General features: G+C 47.6%; 1 protein-coding gene across 14 annotated transcripts in view; it reads left to right on the top strand.

Annotated features, from left to right (window-relative positions):
• Positions 1–19,358, top strand: part of TRRAP (transformation/transcription domain associated protein) — a 114,280-nt gene that overhangs the window by 32,951 nt on the left and 61,971 nt on the right. For 13 of the 14 annotated variants that reach the window (XM_047712682.1, XM_047712677.1, XM_047712684.1 and 10 more), the window contains exons 20-31: positions 1,607–1,863; positions 4,159–4,359; positions 5,840–5,991; positions 6,935–7,134; positions 9,152–9,369; positions 9,481–9,678; positions 10,233–10,493; positions 11,191–11,352; positions 12,677–12,773; positions 14,088–14,209; positions 14,529–14,699; positions 17,876–17,944. In XM_047712682.1, coding sequence (XP_047568638.1) covers positions 1,607–1,863; positions 4,159–4,359; positions 5,840–5,991; positions 6,935–7,134; positions 9,152–9,369; positions 9,481–9,678; positions 10,233–10,493; positions 11,191–11,352; positions 12,677–12,773; positions 14,088–14,209; positions 14,529–14,699; positions 17,876–17,944 — 2,108 coding nt within the window. The remainder of the gene's footprint in view (positions 1–1,606; positions 1,864–4,158; positions 4,360–5,839; positions 5,992–6,934; positions 7,135–9,151; positions 9,370–9,480; positions 9,679–10,232; positions 10,494–11,190; positions 11,353–12,676; positions 12,774–14,087; positions 14,210–14,528; positions 14,700–17,875; positions 17,945–19,358) is intronic. The other variant, XM_047712678.1, reaches the window with a different exon arrangement.

The raw sequence follows: 19,358 nt of genomic DNA, 5'->3' as shown, positions 1-19,358 counted from the left end.
TCAGGGATGGACCTTCCTCTCCCCGCTCAGAGTGGAACAGAGTTGGAAGGTTTTCATCACATTGGTCAGTCTTTGTATTTTCGTAGCATTTGGTAAGCAGGCCTGGAACATGGTTTCTGGGGCTGCTTCGTAATAATACCAGGGCTCCTGACATTGAAAGAGAATCTGAGTAAGACAGGGAAAAAGCAATTATAAAGCTGGCTTATAAGTTTGTTTTTCTTTTGTTGCATATTTGCATAAGCAGGACCCTGTAATTGCATGTAGGCAGGAATGCTTTTAAGATAGGGAGCTAGAAAGGGGCTCCTTGAAGAGAAGCCATTTACAACATATGGTACTTAGGAGGCAGTGGGAAATCGTTGACCATGTTGCCTGTAACATGGCCAGAAGTCCACCGTCCATAATCCAGCTCCACTCGCCGTATTTAGGCCTGTCTCCTGTCCTTCCCCAGCCTGAGCCCTCTGCTCTGAGTCTGACTTCCTCCTCGTGCACTCCCTACCTCGTTGTGTTCAAGTGGGTCCCCTTCTGGGACCTGGTCTTTCCCTCTCCTCTTCCTCCTTCTCCTCCAGACTCTGAATCCAGTGGTGCTGCTGTGTGATGCCTGCACCAGCGCCTCTTCTCTGAGCTCTCTCCATCCTTTCTGCCTTGTCTCTGAGCACGTGGGACACGTGCTAATCTGACATGTTTCCATTAGGAAGGAGCTCAGGGGACCCTCATGAAGCATGGGGAATTGACTTTGTGGAAAGGAAGATCCTCTATATTGATAGGAAACAAAAGTGGATTTTTTTTTTAAGAAAATGTTTATTTTATAGCAATAGAGCTCAGCTGTTGTGTGTTGAAAGCCTGATAACAGACATAAGGTTGTAAACCTCAAGCTTGAGGGGAATGGATCTTACTGGTCTGGGTCTTTGGATTGGGCTTGTTAAAAAACATAACATCATTCTTATTTTTTTATTTTTTGGGGTGGGAGGGGCAGAGGGAGAGAGTCCCAAGCAGGCTCCACACTGATCATGGAGCCCAACGCGGGGCTCTATCTCATGACCCTGAGCCTAAATCAAGAGTCAGACGCTCAACCGATTGAGCCACCCAGGCGCCCCAACATAACAGTTTTTATTTAATTTTTTTTTTTTTAAAGATTGTATTTATTTGACAGAGATCACAGGGAGGCAGAGAAAGAGGGAGGGGAGCGGGCTCCCTGCTGACCAGAGAGCCTGACTCGGGGCTCGATTCCAGGACCCTGAGATCATGACCTGAGCAGAAGGCAGAGGCTTAACCCACTGAGTCACCCAAGGGCCCCCATAACACAGTTTCTAAAAGATTTATGTATAATGTTAACCATTTCATGAAGATTGATGTTAAATAACTGTAAGTTAAATTATAATGTATAATTGCATGCAGCCTGCTGTTATTACCGTGAATGTGGCCGACAGAAGGAGTCACGGTTATAGGATGGATTTAGCTAACATGTAGATCATGAGAACAGGAGATTGTGTCCTCCTGTCGTCACGTTCGTGGTGACAGGGAAAGGCGGAACTGTTACTTTGCATAGTCAACTGTGGCCGTTCTGGGCGTAACTTTGCTCTCGGTCATCCTCCAACCCCGTGTTTAGGGCTGAACATGCTGCAGAGCGGCCTGCACAAGCAGCACATGAAGGACCTCTTCGTGGAGCTGTGTCTCACGGTGCCCGTGCGGCTGAGCTCGCTCTTGCCCTACCTGCCCATGCTCATGGACCCCTTGGTGTCCGCCCTCAATGGGTCACAGACGTTGGTCAGCCAAGGCCTGAGGACCCTGGAGCTGTGTGTGGACAACCTGCAGCCTGATTTCCTCTATGACCACATCCAGCCGGTGCGCGCGGAGCTCATGCAGGTAGGCCCAAGGTCTTGCCGGGGCCAGCATGGGGCAGGGCCGGACGGTGGGTGCTTGTGTGTCTAGTTTCTACTGGGAATTTTAGGCTGGTGTAGGTGGTTTCCAGAAGTGACGGGCCTGCCCTGTGCCCCGTGTTGGGCTCTTTGCAAGAAGAAGTGCTGTCGCTTTCAACTTCATGAGTCTTCCGGCTTAGGAAGAGATGTGCGGAAATTCCCTGCATTTCGGGCAGACGCTCGTTTTGTAGTATCTCCCTCTTTCAGAGGGCTTTCCCAGGTGGCACGTCCTTGTTCATTGGAGGACCTGTGAGGGCGGGCGTTGACAGTTCTCCGTGCTGCCAGCGGGATCCTTCCTTTACCCACAGAAGATCTGGAGATACCACAGTAAAGAGAAGCAGACTCCTGAGGGAAGCACAGGTGTCCACTTTGGGGTCAAGGGAGATGAAGCAGATAATCAAGGAGATTATTTTGTTGTTGTTGTTGTTGTTTTGTTTTTAAAGATTTTATTTATTTGACAGAGACAGCAAGAGAGGGAACACAAGCAGGGGGAGTGAGAGAGGGAGAAGCAGGCTTCCCGCTGAGCAGGAAGGCCGATGCAGGACTCAATCCCAGGACCCGGGGATCATGACCTGAGATGAAGGCAGATGTTTAACTGACTGAGCCACCCAGGCGCCCCAAGGAGATTGTCTTGAAAACATTTTATATTTTCTCTTTATGAGAGTTTGTATAATAAATATCACGTTTCTCCTCCATGTTTCGCAGTTGTATTGATTCATAATATAGTCGGTAATTGTTAGAGGTTTATTTAGGCTGCCTGTTCTTACTTGTCTACCCCTTTGGTAGAGAGTATTTGGGCCCAGGCAGGGGTCAGAACGCCAGCTTTGTATGATGGAGACACCCTAACGCCTAAAAGACAGGAGTCCAGATTGGAAACTTCAGCGTGCACTTGAGGCAGGGTTGGGAGACTTACCCACCAGTCCCGAAATGCAGACCCTGGGCTCTATCTAGGTGGGAGGGAGTGGTCCTGGAGGTCAGGTCAGGGCCTCAAGTCCACTCTCTTCAGCTGTTATGGAGAATTTGAGAGCATTCCTCGAGAACAGCGCTGTTGGTTCTGGAAGGCAGACTCTGGGTCTGACCCAGGTACGGGTGAGCATCATGCGGGAGGGGAGGAGGAGGCAGGGATCGGCTTATGGGCCTCTTGCCATTCCATGAGGCAGACAGCCCTAGGCAGAGACCAGGGCGAGGCTACTTCCTGCTTTTGGAGATGCAGTAAACTCCCCCCACCTCCACCCTGGACAAGGGTCATCTCTCTGTGGTCCGATCAACCAGCATTCATTCCCAATGCCACCTTTACTGGGGAGTAAAGCAGAATTTCCCTCTTCTAAGGATACATGAGGAGTGGTTGGGCTGGGTCCGGGAGAGAAGGTAGGGAGGATTAGCATCTCTCAACAGGTGTTCATTCAAGACAAGCCTTTTCAGACCTTTGGGGATGTAAAAGAAATTGAAATTTTGCTTTAAAGAAAAGTTCCAAGATTTTATGTTGGCTATTGCTAGGTACTAGTATCTGGCATTGTTATGGAAGATGACTTAAGAAAATTGACTTAATTAGACAGACATAGTAATTTTTAGGACTTAAGATAGTTCAGGTAAAAGAATGTGAGAACAACAAGAAGTTCTTTGGAACTGTCGAGTGCATGTGGCCCTTAGACTAATTGTAAGTATGAGGTACATGTCCTTGCCACGTGTTCCCGTAACACGGGTCCTGTCATGATCTGTGTTTCCCCTCTTCACCATCCTTTCTAATGTGAGGTTTGAAATGTATAAGATAGGTTAGTTGTCCTATTTTAGGAATTTGTCACATTCATACATTATAAAGCTTAAAAAAGGGACTAAAAACCTGAGAACTCATCATCAGACCCCAGGACAAGAATGTCACCAGTAATTAGCACTACCCTCCATGCTTCTCATCCCCGCATTTTGCTTATGCTTAAACCATATGGGGCTTAGTTTTCTTGCTCCTGAGCTCTGTGACACTTATCACATGCTACCATTTGTATTTCAGGGGCATGGAAGGACATTTATGTTTATGTGTGCATTTTCTTTAAAGGCAAAATGTTTCTGGAAGGATACACAAGACTACTAACATTGGTTTCTCCCAAGAAGGGGAAGTGCATGTTTAGGGGACAGAGATGGGAGGAAGAATTTTTGCTGTATAGTCTTATAACTTTCGGATTTTATTTATGAACCACGAGAATGCATGACCTTGGAGGGATTTTAATGGAAGTGCGTTGGGTTGTAGGCTTTATGGCGCACCCTGCGTAATCCTGCTGATAGCATTTCTCACGTGGCCTACCGTGTACTTGGCAAATTTGGTGGCAGTAACAGGAAGATGTTGAAGGAATCCCAGAAGCTGCACTATGTTGTGACTGAGGTTCAAGGCCCAAGCATCACAGTGGAGTTTTCCGATTGTAAAGCATCTCTTCAGCTCCCGATGGAGAAGGTAAATTTGGAACTTGCGGAAGTTTTGAGGAACTTCTTAAAGTTACCATGCATTTCATTTTAAGAACGCTGATTTCTGTTTGAAAATATGTAAATAAAACATGTACTTTCTTGGGAGGGGATATCTTTTTTTTCTTTAAGATTTTATTTATTTTTAAATTTTATTTATTTGACAGAGATCACAAGTAGGCAGAGAGGCAGGCAGAGAGAAAGGGGGAAGCAGGCTCCCTGCTGAGCAGAGAGCCCGATGTGGGGCTCAATCCCAGGATCCTGGGATCATGATCTGAGCTGAAGGCAGATGCTTAACCAACTGCTCCACCCAGGGGTTCCCCCGCCTTTTTTTTTTCTTTTTTAAAAGAAGACTTTCCTAACATCTGGGAGGAATGATACCATCATGGATAAATGTCCCCCTAGAGTTATTTTCCATCATCACCTCAATCATCCTGTCCCCACACTTCCTGAAGCCCATGTGTTGTCCCTGACCCTCCCCCAGCCTCTCATGCAACCCCATCCCATAGATGGGGGTCCTCTCCAGACCTCAGGGGGAGGACCCCCTCATGCAACCCCGGCCCCTCACCCAAGCCTTTCTCAAAAATACCTGCCAGAAAAACACTAGTTTCCTTCTAAGAGACTACGGTTAAAAATCCGTCTTTACGTTGAAAGTCGCTGTAGTGAACGTTCTATGTCAGGAGCCCCTTCCCACATTTTAGGGAATTTCCTTAATACAGGATTCTGTTGCCGTGTCAGTGGCGAGGTGGGTATTAGTAGTGAAAACTAAGGTACCTGACAGAGCCAGAAAATGTCTTTAAAAGTGGTTTTCCCCCAAAGAATAAACCAAGTTTTGAAGATAGGCTTCCCAGTCCTCCTGCACGCCCACACGGACTTCAGGTGTGCGAGGGTCTGGTTTCCTGGCAGCCGGCAGCCAAGGGCACGCAGCACCCAGCTACGGCTGGAGGGGCTGCTGAAGCGAAGGGAAGAAGCAGCTTGGCCACGCTGAGTGCCAGTAAATCCCCATTAAGCTAATCCTGCTTTTGGCACACTTCACAATCCTTTGTTCTTTTGGCAGGTAATTGGCTCAACCTTAGCCCCTTCCGAAATTATCCCCACAAGCCGGGGGTGACTCAGAAGGGAGCTGTGGTCATGCTCCGTGTGGCCATGGGGAGTCTCTAGGGCAGGGCTGCTGTCCCTGTCAGCCCCACTCTGCTTCCTCACACACAGCCTGGGTAAATCTTGCCTCTGTCACTCAGACCAGTTTTTTGGTTGATAGGAATGTAATTGTCATGACAGGTGACTGGTCTCTTACTATTAAAGGCGTCACATGATTTTGTGTGGGATTTTGCCCTCCCCTCAACCTAACTGAACAGGATAAAATGTATGTGTAGCCATGTGGGTTTTCTGGAAAAGTAAAACCCTCTTATCTTCTAAAGAGAGAATTGAGTGATTGTGTAATTTCTGCATCAGCTGTTTCTTTACTGTTGTAGGCCATCGAAACCGCTCTGGACTGCCTGAAGAGTGCCAACACTGAGCCCTACTATCGGAGGCAGGCGTGGGAGGTGATCAAGTGCTTCCTGGTGGCCATGATGAGTCTGGAGGACAACAAACACGCCCTCTACCAGCTTCTCGCACACCCTAAGTATGTTGGGAATGTGGTTCCCGCGATCGGTGCCTCTTAGGACGTAGGGGTGCAGAAGGCCTCCCAGATTCCTAGTGCTGGGTGCATGCTCTTGCGATTCGGGAAGTCCCCATGGTACCTGCCTAGTGGTGCTTTCCTGGGCTTTTAGAGGAAATGAAGAGAAGGGACCAGCTGCTGGAGAATTAGAGTTTACCTTCATCATCGTGTTCCTGATGGTTGCCTCTCCCTGAGACTGTCAGCTTCAGGAGGCAAGGGTCCTGCCCTTTTCTCTCCTGTAGCTCACTGGTGTATCCGTAATGCCTGGCACGTGGCGGGTGTTCAGTGGGTCTTTGGCTCTTCTGGTCCACCGTGATCCTTTCATTCCCCAAACATTTGTCTTGCGATACTTGTATTTTGCTCTTACCATTTAGGGCTGTGACCATAGGTGATGGTCTTGTGTGATCGTGTGTGTATGTTTTCTTGCTGTGTTCCCCATATTTTCTTGCTGTGTTCCCCATACACATTTCACAAATGTGAAAATGTGTATTTTCACATTTCTCACGGCATCAGTGGTGGGTGGTACGTGTGCCATTAGTGAGCTCTGTGACCCCGTCTGATTCTGTTCCCGTGGGGTGATTTTTCAGCACATAACGCGTGTATAGCTGCCATTAATAGCTTTTTTTCATTTCTGTTTCCTCATTGATGGGGGTTACTTCTTAGAATTTGGTTTAGTTAGTCATAAAAGATCAAAGTAAGACATCAACTTACTTTAAAAACTGTAAAAATACTGAATCTGCCGCCATGTTGTAAAATGGGTCTGATTCATCCCCTGTGCTCGTATGAGGTAGGACATCGTGGATGTCCCCAGAACCATCGTAATGAAATTCATCATGTAAGTCCTGACGGTGGAATCATCAGCTCAGAACTTCAGTGTTGTGAGGACGGACTGGATTTTATCTTTCAGCTTTACAGAAAAGACCATACCCAATGTCATCATTTCTCATCGTTACAAAGCACAAGACACTCCAGCTCGGAAGACATTTGAGCAGGCCCTGACTGGGGCGTTCATGTCTGCTGTCATTAAAGATCTCCGGCCCAGCGCCCTGCCCTTTGTCGCCAGCTTGATCCGCCACTACACAATGGTGGCTGTTGCCCAGCAGTGTGGTGAGTTGGGCAGAGGAAGTGCTTATGGGACTCCTTGTGGTGCTTCAGAAACACAACCAGGACATTGTGGTGGTCAGAGGAGCGGTTTGGCTGGTTGATTTTTGGCCTTTGTTTTCTTTTTTTTTTTTCTAAAGATTCTGTTCATTTATTTGGCAGACAGAGATCACAAGTAGACAGGCAGGCAGAGAGAGAGAGAGAGGAGGAGGAGGCAGGCTCTCTGCTCAGCAGAGAGCCTGTTGCAGGGCTCGATCCCAGGACCCTGGGATCATGACCTGAACTGAAGGCAGAGACCTTAACCCACTGAGCCACCCAGGCACCCCTGGCCTTTGTTTTCTGATTTCCTACTAACTGCAGGTTAATTGCTATTTCGGTGGTCATCCCAGTAGTAACTTGAAAACTTACCAAGTGTCTCTGTACAGTACACCCAGTGGAAGATTTTCACCCTTTGTTGTTCATGGAAACGGGTAGAATACTGTGGACACTCTGCGTATGAGACAGTTTGTGGTCTCCCTTGTTGCTGGTCTTCCCTCCCTCCATGTGTTGCTTTCTAAGGCCCAGCCTCCCTCCCCGCCCTTCGGCCGGGTCCTCCCACGGTGCTCCTCACTGCTGTTCTGACCTCTGCTTTGGGGTCCTCAGGCTCCAAATGGGGAGGGACCACATTTATTCATCTCCTTGTTTCTCTTTCTAATCCATTGCAGAGTAGTGCTCTTGCAAAAGATGATAAAAGTGTCCCGAGACTGCCCATTGCTATACAAGTTTTAGAAGTTTCTGGACACTCACTTCCGGTTTTGTAGCTCCCCCGACCAGCGCTGGTCTGTGGACACACTCGAGTAGCACTGCGGCAGTTTGTGTCCCTGAGGTCCCCCATTCTCCAGACGGATAAAGCCGCTTTCTCTGAACGCTGCAGAACACTGAGAACATTCCCCCTTGTAGCTCTTCATGCCCTTCTTGACCTGAATAGTCAATGATCTTAGATCGTTTCTCAGTGTCTCTCTGTTAACATCTTTCCAGCAGGCTTGTGAGCTTCTTTTTTTTTTTTTTTTTTTTTTAAGATTTTATTTATTTATTAGACAGAGAGATCACAAGTAGGCAGAGAGACAGGCAGAGAGAGAGAGGGAAGCAGGCTCCCTGCTGAGCAGAGAGCCCGATGTGGGGCTCGACCCCAGGACCCTGAGATCATGACCCGAGCTGAAGGCAGAGGCTTAACCCACTGAGCCACCCAGGTGCCCGGCTTGTGAGCTTCTTGATAACGAACGCCCATCTTGCCGGGTACCTGCAAGGCTTTAATTAATTGTTCTCTCTGTGAGCTGGGCATCCTAGCCGGGTTGCTTTTTAATTATTATTTGTACATGAGGAATGTCCAGAGTGTAGCCCACACTCATTTCTGTGCTGTGCTCCTTGGCCTATTTAATTATTTTTTTTTTCTTTAAGGAGAAGACACATGGTTCTCATTATCGTAGAGAAAATCTGAAAAGAGCCTACTTTATAATAGGAAACATTCAGAAAAATAACCTTAGGCCACTTAGTTTACAAGTAGTTGCAGTTTAATGGAAGTTGGCTAAAAGCACCAGTGCTGGCTTTTGTTGAGCTCCTAAGCTCAAGTTAAAAAATGAGATAGTTTTGGGGCGCCTGGCTTGCTCAGTCGGTGCAGCATGTGACTCTTGATCTTGGGTTGTGAGTTCGAGCCCTGTGTTGGGTGTAGAGATTACTAAAAAAATAAACTTAAAAAAAAAAAAACTTAATGAGATGGTTTTGCTGTTTGGGGGCGCCTGGGTGGCTCAGTGGGTTAAGCCTCTGCCTTTCACTCAGGTCATGATCTTAGGGTCCTGGGATCGAGCCCCGCATTGGGCTCTCTGCTTGGCAGGGAGCCTGCTTCCCCTTCTCTCTCTGCCTGCCTCTCTGCCTACTTGTGATCTCTCTCTGCGTCCAATAAATAAATAAAATCTATTTGAAGGACAAGAACACGCATGTAAATAAATAGCTCTTCTTTCTCCCATTCCCGCTGCCTCTCTTCCAGGTCCTTTCCTGCTACCTTGCTACCAGGTGGGCAGCCAGCCCAGCACAGCCATGTTTCACAGCGAAGAAAATGGGTCGAAAGGAATGGATCCGTTGGTCCTTATTGATGCAATTGCTATTTGTATGGCATATGAAGAAAAGGAGCTTTGCAAGATTGGGGAGGTGGCCCTAGCTGTGATATTTGATGTTGCAAGTATCATCCTGGGCTCAAAGGAGAGGGTAAGGAAGGGCTGAGGAGTAGTCGGGCATGTTGGTGCCTGTGGGTAGTCCTTCTAGAAATTGGTTCCATGGGGGGCTAACAGCACGGTGTGTCTGTATGTTTCTCCCCAGGCATGCCAGCTGCCTCTGTTCTCGTACATCGTGGAGCGCTTGTGCGCGTGTTGCTATGAACAGGCCTGGTATGCAAAGCTGGGGGGTGTGGTGTCCATTAAGTTTCTCATGGAGCGGCTGCCTCTCACTTGGGTTCTCCAGAACCAGCAGACATTCCTCAAGGCACTTCTCTTTGTCATGATGGACCTGACTGGAGAGGTAGGTGATGGGTGGCCCCAGACCTATCCAAGCGGTTCCAGAAGATGACTTGCCAAGAGCATAGTTAGTACGAAGCCCTTCTGCCAGCCTGCTCTCCTAGAGGCCTAGATTTCATTACCGCATCTTTCACACGAGGACAGATCAGGACCCCCGTAGGCTTTCCCTGGTTACCTGAATATCTGCGTTGATAAAGAACCGTCCCAGACCAGAGCATGTAACACGGTGCCTCTGTAGAGGGAAGTCGTCCTCCTCGCTCTTGCTGTAGGGCTAAATATTGCGCGTGCTGCAGGAGTTTCTCTGGAAGTTGCATTTCCATGAAGCTGTGCGCAGGTATAACGCACATAGTACGTGGTGGGCGTTTCCAGCTTCTCCGTTTGGGAAATGCAGGAGTTTGTCTATGTCGCCATTTTCTTTCCGGAGTGACGTACAGCAGGCTGAGGTGCCGTAGCCGCTGAAGTACTGTGTGCAGGTTACGAAGTGGTCTTGGTGAACCAGCGGGGATGGGGGTGGATCCGTAGCAACAGTCCCTTTCATTCCGAGTCCCTGGCCCACAGGTTTCCAACGGGGCCGTCGCCATGGCAAAGACCACCCTGGAGCAGCTTCTGATGAGGTGTGCGACGCCACTGAAGGACGAGGAGCGAGCTGAAGAGATTGTGGCCGCCCAGGAGAAGTCCTTTCACCACGTGACGCACGACTTGGTTCGAGAAGTCACCTCTCCAAATTCCACTGTGCGAAAGCAGGCCATGCACTCACTGCAGGTCTTGGCCCAGGTCACTGGAAAAAGTGTCACTGTGATCATGGAGCCCCATAAAGAGGTGAGATTTCTGTCCCTGGAAAAGGATAATTGGAGCAACACTTCTGAGACCTTTTCCCCTCACATCTGACTCGAAGAGGATACATAATCTGTAATTTCGTGTCCACTTCACCAGGTGCTACAGTATATGCTCTCTTTGACCTCGGGGACACAGAAAGCAGTGCGCTGATGTTGACAGCTGTATCCATAGTTGTCAGCATCCAGAGAACAGAAGGCTGGTTTCCCGGGTCTCTAGCAAAACCCAGTCGCTCTTCTCTTTTTTAAGAGCGGTTACTTGGGGGGCGCCTGGGTGGCTCAGTGGGTTAAGTCTCTGCCTTCGGCTCAGGTCATGATCTCGGGGTCCTGGAATCGAGCCCCGCATTGGGCTCTCTGCTCAGCAGGGAGCCTGCTTCCCCGTCTCTCTCTGCCTGCCTCTCTGCCTACTTGTGCTCTCGCGCTCTCTCTCTGTCAAATAAATAAAAATAAAAATCTTTAAAGAGCTGTTACTCAGGAGACTTAGGAGTGCAGTGTACCTGACATGTAACTATCCACTGGCCAGTTTTAGCTCATGGAACGTACCTTCCCTTCCCCAACTAAAGGGCATCCTAACTTTTCATGTCACGGCTTTCAGATTGATAGTCGCTTTAGAATGTGGTGATGAGCAGAATTTGCTCTTCAAGGGACGGCCAGTTAGTGGTGCTTCCCCCTTGCCGCCCCAGGTCCTCCAGGATATGGTCCCGCCGAAGAAGCATTTGCTCAGACACCAGCCTGCCAATGCGCAGATCGGCCTGATGGAGGGGAACACGTTCTGCACCACGCTGCAGCCCAGGCTCTTCACAATGGACCTCAACGTGGTGGAGCATAAGGTGTTCTACACAGAGGTAGGGGGGTGGTGGTACGGCGTGGTGTGGATGGTGATGACGTGTGTCTGGTAACCTGTCTCTGTGCGCAAAGACTGGTCAGGCAGCACTCAGAGAAGGCATGGGTGGTGATCCCAGGGGACTGGCCCTAACCTGGCACAGCGCCCTGCGCAGGTGCGTGACAGGAGGTAGGCCTGCTGACGGGAGCGGTCCCGCCCAACGTGGCTGTGTTCTGAGGCCTTCTCCAGGGCACCTCACTCTGCAGAGCCTTAAGGATGTAATCTAGAGAAAGATGGACTCTCTGCTTTGACCACTCTCATCGGCTGGTGCCCAGAGTAAGACGGGCTCAGAGCGAGCGCCAGGGCATCGAATGTATTCGTCCCCTGAGAACGTGCCATGTGCTGTTCAGAACTTACTTCACACGAGGGCCATCATTTAGCTCTGACAGCTCTCTGTGAACTGTAGATTCCAATTATTCTCATTAGGGTAGTGGCAGATGGCATTCTGCAAGTGTTTCTCTCTCTGAACGTTCTAGTATGGGGCGGTATTAGAAACAAATCAAACTGTAGATATGGTCAAGTCTAGCTATTAATTCGTAGAATACTTTAATGGTCTGGTGATCAATCCCAATGTGAGATTTTTTTAAGATGGAGTGGAGTAAGGTGGTGACTTGAAGTGCTTTTGGTATATATCCTTTTTTGCTGTTTGAAATCTTTTACTAGGTAGGAATCTTTAAGGGAAAAAAGGTGATGGTAAAGTTTGTACAGTTTCCCCAGGATGTACGTAAAAGGGGAAAACAGTGACAGAACAATATACATGATATTTTGTGTTTTAGATATATCGGTATATACTGGAGTATCATAAAATGTCCAGAAAGATAACCACAGGAATCTCTGAGTTAGAATATTCTCCGTGACTTTCAGCTTCTTTCTTTGTACTTTCCTATACTTTGTGTGTGTGTGTGGGGGGGTGTTAAGCACTCCAGGGTCGAATCACAGCACACGTTTGTCGGGCACCAGCCCACAGCTCTGGAAAGCAGCTCTGAATACAGAGGGAGACGTACCTGCCATCGTGTTTGCAGTTCAGGTGATCCCCGGGGTGGGGAAACCATGTTACAGTATCAGAGTGGGGGAGAAAATGTCTAAGAATTTACTTCACTAATGAGGCTGACAGTTTGCTTGAGAGGAAGCTCTGTCACGTTCGATATTAAATTCCCCAGGGTCTGAGTTTAGTTTGTCAGTTAATTGTGTTGCATGTGTGTAAGATTGCTGTGTTCTGTTATTTTCAAGGTTACTGTGTCTTCACAGAAAGAGCTGGCTAAATTAAGTTGTTTTATCTTTCACAGCTGTTAAATCTGTGTGAGGCTGAAGACTCAGCCTTGACAAAGCTGCCCTGTTACAAAAGCCTTCCGTCACTCGTTCCCTTGCGAATTGCGGCATTAAGTAAGTTCATATGAATTAAGTCTGAAACAAGTCATGGGTACGAAGGTGCAAGGAGGCAGTGGCCTTTTGGGGGTTTTTATTTTTTTATGTTCTTTCTAAGGTGGAACAGTTACATTTGTCTGTTTCTTAAACGACATGATGAGGTGTCGACGGGTCGTATAGATGGTTAGGATTTAAACAGTTGTTTACTCTTACAAACTATGTATTTTACTTTATGGTGATTAACTCAGTGCTGTAGTTCACTGGTGAATCCAACACTGTAGTTGAAGAGCGTAGTCCTAGTGTTTGTATGATGCCAGTTCACCCAATCAGAGGAAACGGGAAGATACGCTACAACCTTCAAAGGCTTTTCGGTGGTTCCATGGCATTTGAGAATCCTGCTCTCTTTAGGCTTTTCATGACCAGCGTCAGCTGCGTTGTTGAATTTTTACTGACTTGAATTCTTCTCACTTAGAAGCATCATTCCCCCTACTATTTTTTTTTTTTCCTGAGTAAATACGCAGTAAAGTTTTTTTTAGTTGACTTGGTCTTTTGCCTTGTTGATTTCTATACCCTACGTGAAATGTTGCCAGAATCCTCCTTGAATTAGAAGTAGACAAATTGAGAGGCACACCATATTACCTGTGCTCAGGCGCAGGGCTGGGGTGTGGACGACAGTAGGGGGGGTGGGGGGAGGTTCTCTGCAGCCAAGTTTGGCAACTTTGTTCTTTGGTGGGGATTCCTTTCTTCCGGCACCTCTCATGCAAGCCTGTTGGCTAACAGGGGAATTGCTCTAGAGGATTGAGGTGTGTCGCCTTTTCCAAGAGCATTTGTGTTTTCAAAGCCTTGAACTCCCCACGATGGGAGGAGGCTGCCTGATGAGACACGGATAGCGGAAGAGAAGTCAGGCTGTGTGTGTGTGTGTGTGTGTGTGTGTTCGTGTTCCCTCCCTCAGCGCTAGAGTTCAAGGCCAGCCCTCTCTGTCACTTTATTGTGCGTCTGCCCGCAGCTCAGCCATCCTCTCACCCTGTGTGGGGATGTCTTGGGGAAGGGGTGTCAGTGGGTGCCCCCTCTTTTCCCCCTCCAGCCCTTCTAATATCTGGACGGGGTTGTATGTGTCACGGCCTTTCTGAGAGGCTGTTGACTTCCCTCTTAGATAACACAAACACGTGTTAGGGGGCCATGTGTTCCTTGGTCTTCCTCACGGCCAGACACTTGGCAGGTGCTTCAGTGATTCATACTTGGTGTTGGTTGGGAAGAGCCTTTAGACGAGGACATTGTTCATATATGGTTTTCAGGTTAATAATGAAATTGTATTGATCTCTCTTCCTAAAGATGCGCTTGCTGCCTGCAATTACCTTCCTCAGTCCAGGGAGAAGATCATCGCTGCACTCTTCAAGGCCCTGAATTCCACAAACAGTGAGCTGCAGGAGGCCGGAGAAGCCTGCATGAGAAAGGTGAGCGAGTGGCGTGTGCGTGCAGATGCGTGTGTGTCCTGTCACCGGGCTTCTTCCCGATCACGTTCACCTGGTTTGTACGCCTGGAAGTCTGCCTCGCGTGAACACACACGGGAGTCCAGTCATGTCTCTGCTTGTTTCCTAGTCACACTTGTTTAAAATATTCAACAGTAATGACGAGTCTCTGTTTCATGATAACTTTTTGGAATGTATGTGGTTAATATTCCACAGATTGGCTGCTGGAGCCAAATGAGTTTATTCCGTTATAAAGTGTATTCTCTTGGCTATTTTCCTCTGTACCTTTTCTTTTTTAAAATAGTTTCTGGAAGGTGCTACCATAGAAGTAGACCAAATTCATACGCACATGCGGCCTTTGTTGATGATGCTGGGGGATTATCGAAGCTTGACGCTGAATGTCGTGAATCGTCTCACTTCCGTCACCAGGCTCTTCCCAAACTCCTTCAATGATAAATTTTGTGATCAGATGATGGTAAGCCAAATGCATTTAAACGTAGTTAGTAATCAACCTGGTATTTTAACTTATTTTTTTTTTAGGTAAGTAATAGATATGTGTGTGTATATATACATGGTTTAAAATTTAGGAAGTGTGAAAGGGGTACTGTGAAAGTCTCCTCCCATCCCTGTCCTCCGGCTGCCCACCTCCCCTGCCCGGGGACAGCCAGTGGTAATGGTTTCCTGAATGTCAGTCTAGAGATGTTTTATATTTGTAGTGGGACATACATACATTCTTTTCTGTTTCCCTCAAAAGGAAGCACCGTATACACAGAGCTCTTTTTCTATTTGCCACTCATCATTTCAGATCAGAACAGAAGTGCTTCTTCCTTCTGTCTCGTGGCCACGTACTATTTCAGTATGTGGACATGCCAGAGTTCATGGCACCATTCCCCCACTGACGGCGTCTAGATTCTGCCCAGCCTTTTGGTATTATAGACAGTGATGTAGTAAAAAACATACAGGAACTTTAGAAGTCTTTAGGGTTTTTAAAATTATCAGGTAATTATGCAAATAAAATACCTATTTGACAGTGTTTAAATTTGAAGTATAAGCAGATGAAGGAGATTGAACCATAAACTGTCTTAGGCATTCAGTTTTGCTTCTGGTAAGTAGCAGTTTATAAATAACTGAGGATTTCATGCTACATGACTGCAAACGTGCACGTACCTTTCATGCTTAAGTTTCTCAAGTGGCCTTTGGCCATTTAGACGTCTTGGGGGATGAAAGGCTTCTGTTTCGGTAGCTGTGGTGCGTGTAGTGTGTGCTGAGTGAAGCTCTGTGGCTGCACAAGGACCACACAGCTTTGTATCTCACATACGTTTTCTTCGTACCTGCAGACTCCCGAGAAAGGAACAGTGACTGGGAGTTGGTAGTATTGTGGTTGGCCCTTAAAATTGTAGCTGACGTCCTGTTAGAGTGTTACCAGGAAGCAGTATTCCATGGAATTAAGTTTTCCGAACTGGAAGGCTCCTTCCTCTTTAGCTTCCAAATGTGTGGAACCCACACACCCTTCCAGCGTCCGTGCACGCACACCCTCGCAGGCGTGGGCATGGTCCCTTCCCGACGTGAGCACATTGGATCCGTGCCACGTCTGCTGTCACGTTGCAGCTCTCGGTACCTGTGGCGTGTGACCCTCGCGTGCCTTCCAGGTGGCACAGCATTGTCGTTGGCATCTCTGCCCTCCCCGCTGCCATTTCTTGCTGCCTTTGCCTCCCTGCCGGAGGCGACGTGTTTGTGGCTATTTCACTGGCAAACTGCCGGTCTCCTCGTTCAGTGCACGTTGTTTCCCCAGCGGTTAAGAGCGGCCTGGAGAGACTGCTGTCCCACCTCACAGTCTGCAGTTGCTGACGTAGGCCGGGGGCTGTGTGTCTGGTTTGTTGTGGGGACTTTCCCCCCTTTCTGGCAGGAGAGCTGTTTTCAGAAGGGTTAGGATTTCTCTGAAAGCAGATAGTGTTGATGTACTTGGATAAAAAAGGGCTGAGTTGCCTTGCCATCTGTCTGGCCATTTTCCTCTGGCCCCCACCTTGCCCAGGTCAAGCCTGGGTCCGTGCCGACGGCGCATTTGCAGTGGGGTCTTCTGATGTGTCCTCTTTGCGCTGCGCTGAGGTAGGGGCAGCACAGCAGGCTTTGTTTTCCCGAGTATGATACGCTTTTGAGATTAACAGGTTAAGCCTTCAGCGTAATTTTAAGAGCTGAGACACTGCTGCGTAGAATGGGCATTCATGAAATCAACCCCCAAAATTGCCTTTTTAAAAATTCAAACTTCTCGTTACTTGACCTTGAAGTCTCTCATGAGGGTATGTGCCTCTGAGCTAGAAGTGAATTTATGTAGAGTGAGTGTTATTTTTTTCCTTTGTGGCATCTGAAAGCAGAGTGCCTAGGTGAAGCAGCTGGCTGCTTCCTTCGCCTTTGGTTTTTGTTCCTCTCTTATCTTCGGTAAAACAGCTGTTGCGGAAAGATAGACTTTCATGAACCTAGATCTTAGTGATTATTAATATCTTTCCAGAAATTTTACTGGCAAATAGCTTAACATACTAAGTTTCTTTGAAAGCATGTATATTTTAGTGTCTCTCGATGTGTGTTCTTTGGAACACTGGCCCCGTGAAGTGTTTAGGTGGACTTAAGTCACCTGTCCCCAAGTCACCTTGACCACGGAACTTCCTGTAGGGCTTCAGTGTGTGAAAAACAGGTTTTGGACAGTGTGGGACAGTGAAGATAGTTCTGTTATTTGGAGAGTCTTGTGGTTTTACCTGTAGGCTGAGTGCTTATCTGCCAGGCTTTGCAGGACACCATGGCTGGAAGGCTAGCTGCCGCGTGCCTGGGCAGGCCAGGGTTGCTCTGGGCTCAGGGATCTCTCTTCTTGTACTCTTGCCATAGAATACAGGGTCTTAACACATAATGATTGTCCTGGTTCTGCATAGGAGGGAATTGCTTCCTGTTCACACTCGTTTGTGCAGCCTCTGATGAGATGGGATCTGTGCTTGGCCCATCCCCCAACCCCCTCCTTGTGCCCACTGCTCTTTCGCCACATACAGCGGCCAAGCCTGCCTGTTGGTGTCTTCAGGGCCTTTGCATCTCCTTTTCTCTGCCTGGTGTGCTCTCCCCTTGTGCTTCTGGAATGTCTTCCTCAGCAAGGTCCTCTGTGACCTTGATCGCCTTCTGCAGCTGATTCCTGTTCCTCTTCCACAACCCTTACCGTGACTGTTCCACAGCCAGCGCCCATGTATTTCACCTTGCTCTCCTCGCTAGAACCCGAGCTGGAAAGAGGATATAGATGATGTCTGCCTGTTCACTTCTCCACCCCGGGGGGCCTAGCCTGTGCTGGCTCCTCAAGGCTCTGCATACACAGGCGCAGCGCAAAGTAACGTGGTCATAGGAGCGCAGCGGTAAAATGCCGTGTCGGAATGGCCAGGTTTCAGGACGTTTCCTGTTACATCAGGGCAGATTCAGCCTTCTGCTCTTAGAACATGATGCACAAGGTTACTCCCTCTAGTTCAGTGTTAGGGCTGTTTCAGATTCGAACACTGCCATCTTCACATGGAATACGATGGAAATTAATGATTACATACGAATTTTCATCTAAGAGCAGCATGGAATTGAACTAATCATGTGTGAGAGAAGAATGACTAAGCATGTTGTTTTTTCCAACAGCAACATCTACGAAAGTGGATGGAGGTGGTGGTCCTCACCCACAAAGGGGGCCAGAGGAGCGACGGAAACGTGAGTGACTTGTTTGCTTCTGGGAAGGGCACCCGTGCCACTGCTGTTCACAATGTTAATATCGAAGCAGGGCTTTTAATTAAAACCCCAGTCAGAAACCCAGTTTATGTGATTATGGTCGTGTGCATTGTTGAACATCTTCTACTAGCAATTACAGTTTGCCTTTGTTTTTCTTAATTATTGGAACATTCCTTTTTGTGTTTCTTTAAAATCTCTTTTTGTTCACTTTAATACATTTTCGTTGATAAGAATTCTGGGATGCTTGTAATGTTAGTATTTTTAATTTTACTGGTTTTGCCGTAAAGTGTATAAAGTGTATTTTCTAGACTGTTCTCGGCAGCCGCTGTTTGTGTGGGGGCGCGTTCCTCAGCCGTTTCCCATTGCTTCCCATCGTCACTGCCTCACGGAACTAAGTGTAGGTTTCAGGGCTTCAGACACGGAGGAGAACGTAGCAAAGCATCACGTAGATACTGGCATGTATGTTGACGGGTCTGAATCCCCACCCCAACTGTTTGCCAAAAATCACACGGCCAGTACTTGAAAACCCATTTTCATGGCTTTCAGGGAAAACTACTTTAGGTAAATTTTTTTATGTGTCTGATGTTGGTCACTTTAAGACTTCGCTCTTAAAAATAATGGTTCTTGCTGTTTTGAATCTAATCTGTGTATGTTAATATTCGTTTAAAATACTTTCCAAGTTGATGACTGTCCAATCGGTAGGATCGTGTTTTCCCTAAGGTCCTGTTACACCTGGTGAAATTGTACGGCAGTGTCCTAACGAGGGGACGCTGTAGCTCCTCAGAGGCATAATCAACGTGGCTTTTTGTCTTCCTCTGCGCATTTGTCGGATGCTGTGTTTCATCCCAACTTGAACTTTTTTTTTTCCTTTGGCTTTATTATGCTTTGTTTTGGCCATTCTGTGTCAAAGTGTTTTGTTTATGTAAGGCTCAATTCCTGCTGCTTTTAAAAACAGCCAACTAAAGCAAAATGAAACCAGGATTTTACACTTTTTTTAGGAGTGTTATACCATCATGACCTCTTAGGAGGTTTGTTACTTATACACAAGGGGAAAAATCAGGAACTCTTCGTGGGGGAGAGCAGAGTATATATTCAAAGCCTAAACTCTTGGGAGTAGGTATAGGTGTCTCTGTGCCTTTCCTCCCCGTCTCTTTTCCGCTAGGTATTTTTGTTCTAAATTTTATATTTGTTTTATAATCTGTTAATTTTCTGAAATGCACAGTTCTAGAATAAACATCGAACAACCTCTAGGGGGCAAGTAAATGATTTCCATTAGATCAGAAAGATTCCATCAACTTTTACAGCACGTTATTCAGAGGGCTTCTTGGATGGGGCAGAGGCAGTGGGCAGGAGACGGAGCTGTGGGTACTGGAAAGTCTTCCAGCTCCTACAGAAA

This window comes from Lutra lutra, chromosome 18 (assembly GCF_902655055.1).
Source record: "Lutra lutra chromosome 18, mLutLut1.2, whole genome shotgun sequence".
Classification (NCBI taxonomy): Eukaryota; Metazoa; Chordata; class Mammalia; order Carnivora; family Mustelidae; genus Lutra; species Lutra lutra.
The sequence above is the reverse complement of the archived record's forward strand: the minus strand, read 5'-3'. Positions and strand labels throughout refer to the sequence as shown.